Source organism: Podarcis vaucheri (assembly GCF_965113315.1).
Source record: "Podarcis vaucheri genome assembly, chromosome: 8".
Classification (NCBI taxonomy): domain Eukaryota; kingdom Metazoa; phylum Chordata; class Lepidosauria; order Squamata; family Lacertidae; genus Podarcis; species Podarcis vaucheri.
The window spans coordinates 30,059,861-30,067,024 of NC_138766.1; the positions used below are offsets into that span (position 1 = coordinate 30,059,861).

A 7,164-nucleotide genomic window follows, 5' to 3' on the forward strand; every position below is an offset into this window, starting at 1 on the left:
AGAAGAATCAGATTGTGGAATTAAATAATCAGATTTTTTTTTTTTGTTAATGTGGGTAAATCGGCTCCAGGTAAGACCAGTCTGGATTTGATGTCGTGATACATATGTTTTGTAAACAGAACAAGATGAAGGTCCCCTTTCAGTAGACACAAGATTTTATCAGAGGCAGTACTGAAGTGCAGGCATCCCAAATTACTTAGCTTCTGCTAGACTGCTGTCAAAATTAAGATTGTATGTCGTATATATGTACAGGTAGGAAAGGAAAAATATTAAGCACTGACAGTACAATCCACCCCAAGCTAATTATTTTTAATTCCTATTGATTTCAAAGGGAAGAGATAGGATTGTGCTGTATGCACAAGGCTGCAGTCCTATGCACGCTTGCCTGGGAGTAATCCCCATTTAATTCTGTGGGTCTTACTTCTGAGTAGACTTGTATAGGACTGCGCTGTTAAACACATGCTTAATCTTTCCACTGAAACTGGCAGGACCCCAATGTGCTGGGTCATGCCCCAGACTCTCTTGTTAGAATTATTTTTAGCCCATTTCTATCAGTGTGCTATCCTGTATTAATAAAACAAATCCACAGCTGTATCAAAAACATCAGATTTATTACTCAGGGCCACAGTTACCCAGTACCCCTTGCAGGATAGCTTGAAATATAGGGAATATAGGATGTTAAGAAGAGGCACTAATTTTCTCCTTGTTTATTTCTTTCTTTAAAAAAAACCATAGACATCCCATAGGATCCAAGAATCCAAATCCCAGTATACTCATATTATGCAGGAACGAGAAGCGCTGCTGATAAAAATTAATGCCTTGGAACAAGACAAAGCAAGGTTGCTGAGGTTGGAGGAAGAGCTGAATCGGGCCAAAGGTACACTGGAGTCAGAATCCCGCTTGAAAATGCGGCTGGAGAATGAGAAGCAGCAAATCCTGAACGACTTAAATCAGTGGAAGAGCCAGTATTCCCGGAAGGAAGAGACAATCAGGAAGATTGAGTCCGAGCGAGATAAGAGCGAGAGGGAGAAGAGTGCCTTGCTGATAGAAATTGAGAGGCTGCAGGCAGAGATGAAGAGAATCGAAGAAAGGTACCGCAGCCGCTTGGAAGAGACAAGCAGAAAGAGCCAGTCGGAGATGGAGGCTGAGCGCCTGAGGCTGCAAAGGGAAATTGAGAAACTGAAGCAGCGCCCATATGTGGCCAACAGAGTCACCCAGACAGAAGATGACTTTGCCATCGACCCTTCCAAATTACTCTTCAATGGCCTGCGGAAAAAAATAACTGCTGTCCAGCTGTACGAATGCCAGCTGATAGACAAGTCCACCCTGGATAAGCTGCTGAGGGGCCAGAAGTCCGTGGAGGAAGTTGCTGCTGATCTCGAACCCTATCTCAGAGGAGCTGGGGCTATAGCCGGGGCTTCTCTTAGCCCTAAGGACAAGTATTCCCTGGTGGAGGCTAAACGGAAGCAGCTTCTCAGCCCAGAGAACACCGTCTTCCTTTTGGAAGCCCAGGCAGCCACCGGAGGTGTGATTGACCCCCACCGCAACGAACTTCTCAGCGTGGACAGTGCAGTTGCTAGAGATCTGATCGATTTTGATGACCGGGAGCAAATCTACACCGCTGAAAAGGCTATCACCGGATTTAAAGATCCCTTCTCAGGGAAAACGGTGCCTGTGGCACAAGCCATCAGTAAACAGCTTATCGACAGGGAGACCGGGATACGTCTCCTTGAAGCTCAGTTGGCTGCAGGAGGAATCGTTGACCCCATCAACAGTGTGTTCTTGCCGAAAGACATCGCTTTAGCTCGTGGGCTGATTGATCGAGACCTGGTCAGATCCTTGAACCAACCTCAGAGTTTAAATAACTTAATTGACCCGATCACCAAGAAGGCCATAAGTTACACGAAGCTGAGGGCAAAATGCAGAATCGAACCACACACTGGTTTGCTCCTCCTTCCCGTGCAGAAGAGAAGCATGTCATTCCAAGGCATCAGGAAGCCCATTGACATTTCTGAGTTAGTAGACTCTGGCATCATTCGGGAGTCGACGGCAAATGATCTGGAAAGTGGAGTAATCACGGTTGAAGAAGTCAGCGACCGAATCAAAGATTTCCTCCAGGGCTCCAGCTGCATAGCTGGCATTTATAACGAGGCCACCAGAGAGAAGCTTGGCATTTACCAGGCCATGAAAATAGGTTTGGTTAGACCAGGAACAGCTCTTGAGCTTCTGGAAGCCCAGGCAGCCACTGGATTTGTTGTGGACCCTGTGAACAATTCACGACACACGGTGGAAGAAGCTTACAAAAGAGGCCTAGTTGGAATAGAATTTAAAGAAAAACTCCTGTCTGCTGAAAGAGCAGTCACTGGGTACAAAGATCCAGAAACAGGAAACATCATATCCTTGTTCCAAGCAATGAACAAGGAACTCATTGAGAGAGGTCACGGGATTCGTTTGTTGGAGGCCCAGATAGCCACTGGTGGGATCATCGACCCGAAGGAAAGTCATCGGCTGCCAGTCGGCACGGCATACCAACGTGGCTACTTCGACAAAGAGCTGAATAACATTCTCTCTGATCCCAGTGACGATACCAAAGGCTTTTTTGACCCCAACACAGAAGAAAACCTGACCTACTTGCAGTTGAAAGAAAGGTGCATAGTCGATGAAGGAAGTGGGCTCTGTCTCCTGCCCCTGAGAGAGAAGAAGAAAGTGGTGCAGACTTCGCAAAAAAACACCCTCAGGAAGCGCAGGGTCGTCATCGTAGATCCAGACACAAATAAGGAAATGTCCGTCCAGGAAGCGTACAATAAAGGCCTCATAGACTATGACACTTACCTAGAGCTTTCTGACCAGGAATGCGAATGGGAAGAAATCACTATAACAGGTTCAGATGGGAGCACAAGAGTAGTGCTTGTTGACAGGAAAACGGGCCACCAGTATGACATCCAGGACGCCATTGACAAAGGCCTTGTGGACAAGAAATTTTTTGAGCAATACCGTTCCGGGTCATTAAGCCTGACTCAGTTTGCAGACATGATTGCTTGCAGGAATGGCGGTGATGAAGTTTTCAGACACGAGTCCATTCGTTCTCCTACGGTACTGAGTATCAAGAGTTCATCTATCAAGCTAAAGAGCAGTTCGGGCTCCGGCTCCTTTTCTGAGTCCCTCGAGGAAACGAGTCCAATCGCAGCCATATTTGACACAGAAAATTTGGAGAAGATCTCCATTTCAGAAGCCGTGCAACGGGGCATTGTTGACAGCATTACTGCCCAGCGTTTGCTGGAAGCCCAAGCTTGCACGGGAGGCATAATATGCCCCGTCACAGGACAGCGGCTTTCCCTTCAGGAAGCAGTCGCCCAAGGCCTCATTGACCATGAGATGTCGACACGGCTGAAGCCAGCTCATAAAGCCTTCATAGGGTTTGAAGGCATCAAGGGCCGAAACAGAATGTCAGCCGCAGAGGCTGTGAAGGAAAAGTGGCTTCCATACGAGGCTGGCCAGCGCTTCCTTGAGTTTCAGTTTATCACCGGAGGTCTCATTGACCCCGAAGTTCGTGGGAGAATAAGTACCGAAGAAGCCATTCGAAAAGGGCTGATTGATGGCCGGACAGCCCAGAGGTTACAAGACACCAGCAACTATGGGAAGATTTTGACCTGTCCCAAAACAAAGCTGAAAATCTCCTTCAGAGATGCAATGAATCGTTCGATGGTGGAAGATATAACTGGGCTTCGGTTACTGGAAGCTTCTTCGGTTTCATCCAAAGGCATCTCCAGCCCATACAATGTCTCTTCGGCACCAGGCTCGCGCAGTGGATCCCGCAGTGGATCCCGCTCAGGCTCGCGCAGTGGATCCAGGAGAGGAAGCTTTGATGCAAACACGAATGCCTCATATTCTTATTCCTATACAACCGTCAGCAGCAGCAGCTCGCTTGGGCGCTAGTTATTAGCTAGCTAGCCTATCTGAATTTAGCACTGGAAGCATTTGCTGGGATCTGTATTCCTTTGTTTTAACAAACAGAAAGAACTGGTTGTTGGTGATATTAGCACTTGCTTGGGTGAAATAGTTAAGCTGCAGAATAGAAGCCAAACCCAAATGCCAATAAAATAAATCTTTCTGGATGGGATGCTGTGCTTCTCCATACATGTATATATATATACAACTCACATGCATGTGTGCATGCTTTCTAAATGTCTTGGGTGCAGACTTCTCATAGTAAATGGAGGAGGCAAGTTCTCTCTGATGTTGGTGTGCATCTTTCCTCATGTATTTAGCATTTGCTTTTGTTCCCTTCAAATAGTCATGCATGGCCACAAACTATTATCCCAGGCTTCATATTGGTTGTTTTTATCAGTGTTGATGTTTTTAAAGCCACTTTTTTATCAATGCGGATGTTGCACTGCACAACGGTGATGGTCTGAAAATCCTCTCCAACAAATGTTATACCCAATTGTGCTATACTATATTCTCATTTGGTCACACTGCTTTTATTAGGGCAGATTTATTAAAATTTATTTCCTGTGGCCAAACATTTCTATTCATTTTTTGCTTGCTTGTAACCCGGGGTAATACCATGCAGGCCCATCTGTGTAACATTTACTATTCTGGCAATAAAAAAAAAAATAATTAACCACCTTTGATTCCTTTGTGGTAAATATCTTGACATTAAGTGTTTGTTTTGCGTGCATTCTTGGCAGTGGCTAAACTAGCTGCAGTAGTTGACTGCATATTGAGTACTACGAATTGGAGTTTCCCTTAGTCTCACATTTAACGGCTGCTTCAGATCTCAGCTGTAAATATCTGTGGTTGTCAAGGAGGCTAGGTGTTAGACATGCACTTTAAATTCATGGTGGGAATATGATCACTATAAACCATAGAAGTGGATGGGAAGCCATTGGCAAGTACATTCCAAATTGCTTCTGGTTTCCTATCGGAAGTAACTGGTGAGCAGTTTTCTAGATTACACCTCCATTGCTAAATGCTGAAGTACAGATGTGGAAAACTGCATCCATCCATTTAAAACTTACTTTATCATAGGAACTCATAGGAAGCTGCCTTATATCAGACCAGAGTATTTGTTCTATCTAACCCAATACTGACTGCTCTGACTGGCTGAAGTGTCTTTTCCATCACCAGAGTCTTAGGCAGAGGTCTTCTCCATTACCTGCCATCTGATACTTCAAAAACAAGGGATTTGAATCTAGGACCTGCTACATCATGTGCTCTACACCTGAGCTATGGTGTCTCTATTTTTAGCTCTCTTCCTTGGCAAACCATCAGTGAGATTAGCATGGGAACAAATTACTTTTCTCTCTAAAAAGCAAGATATGGGTGGCTTATATCGTAGCCACCATTTAAAGCATCCTATATGCAAGAACCTCTACTCAAAAAACAGCGTTGCTGGAAAGAGCAGGGAAACAAAGCACAGGAACCCTTGTTAGCTTGGCTGTTTTATAGTGGTTCCTTATCTATACCTGATAGGGATACACCTGTGATTTGGGGAGACAGCACACTTCGACAATATGCAAATTAGAGAAGGATGCATATAGTAGAAAAGAGGGGAAATGACACTTGCCATTTTTACTTACAAATTATCATAATCTCATGTTGCAGTGTTCCAACACATGTCAGCAGAATTTTCCAACTGAATGTTCTATAAATAGGCAACCCCTTTACTAATCCAGGCTGAGAGGGTGGGTGCCATAGTCTTTTACCTCTCACAGTCCAGAAACACCTGGAGGACCACTGTATCCAGGGGAGCCTAGTGGAATAGCCAATTTTGGAACAGCCAAATTGCAGAATAGCCTTGAAATCCTGGATGAAGAAGCAGAAATTAACAGGGTCATCCTTGCTGCTACCTGGTTTCTGAGTGCGAAGTGAAAGAATATTCAGCCATTTATTTACATTAGTAAAGTATGGCATATGCAATCATCCTTGGCTCCTTTGGTAGGGTGGGATATAAATGAAATAAATAAAACACAGTTACCTTAATTTTATCCTCGCAACAGCCTTGGAGGTTTGGTATGGAATGCCATCAGGCATTCAGTTTATTACCTCATTAAGAACCAACCTGTATTCTTGGCCACAATACGCCTTTGTGTAGAAACTGTTGCACCTCTATCCAGACTACATACCCCAAGACAGACCTGCTACGTATCAGCCAGTATACAAATATACAAAGGATGCTTTGGGAAACAATGGCCAAAATGGTTGGCACAGCTGCCTGCAAAAAACAGCTGTGGTTAGGTCTGGTTCTTTATTCTAAAGTGGATGCAGAGTTTCACAGAAGGTGAACATAATGGGGAAATGGAGTAGCTTAGACTTTGGACTTAGACATTTGCCTCGTAAACTCTGGACTCTTACCAGGTCCAGGGACGCCTGAACCTAGTTTTCTCCATTCACTTTTCTGCCCATTTCCTCCTGCCCATATCTCACAAAGTTCCATGAGTTGAAATAGATGATTTAAATGGTTAAGTAAAAAGCTCTGGGGTCCTTAGCATTGTCTCCACCAGCCCCTTTAGTTCCAGGATGCCCAGTAAGTCCCATTAGTTCAGTCAATCAACACAGGGTTTGCCCTGTTTGCAGAGTAACTGCATTTATTTTTTCCCAAATATTAACCCAATGCAGCATGTCAGTGGTGCCTGTTCAGATGGCAATAATATGAGAACTGCACTGCTAAAAGTGTCTAAACTTGTTATAAGGGTATGCCTTATACTCTGCTAATGTGTGTGCGTGCACATCATTTGTCGACTTCAGTATCAAGTGATAACTTGCATGTGTGGATACAATGACATAGAGGTTTCATATCACATTGCCTTTAACAAGTTGTTTTTAAAGTAGAGTTGGTTCATATATTCAGCTGCTCATGACCAAGAGTAGAGATATCAAGTGAGATGCATGCATGCATTTAGCCAAAGGGCTGCATTGTCTCATGGGGACCACATGCCAGTGGTGGCTGGGCAAGAACTGAGCAGAGCCACAGATACAGGAGTCTCTTCATTTAGTGGGCTACATTCCAGCCAAGCAAACAACAAGAGGTTTCTTGAGTGCACACAACACATCTCTTCATCCAGACACGCGAGGTCTATTATCACAGTTCAAGAACATATTCCAGCCACGCAGCATTCAAGGAGGTTGTGGAATAGGACCAGCAAGAGTCTGCGGACTGCA

General features: G+C 44.6%; 1 protein-coding gene across 3 annotated transcripts in view; it reads left to right on the forward strand.

Moving 5' to 3' along the window:
• Window positions 1–4,115, forward strand: part of DSP (desmoplakin) — a 51,143-nt gene extending 47,028 nt beyond the window's left edge. For all 3 annotated transcript variants that reach the window (XM_082234110.1, XM_082234111.1, XM_082234112.1), the window contains exon 24: window positions 736–4,115. In XM_082234110.1, coding sequence (XP_082090236.1) covers window positions 736–3,936 — 3,201 coding nt within the window. In that variant the 3' untranslated portion in view covers window positions 3,937–4,115. The remainder of the gene's footprint in view (window positions 1–735) is intronic.
• The last annotated feature ends 3,049 nt before the right edge of the window (window positions 4,116–7,164 follow it).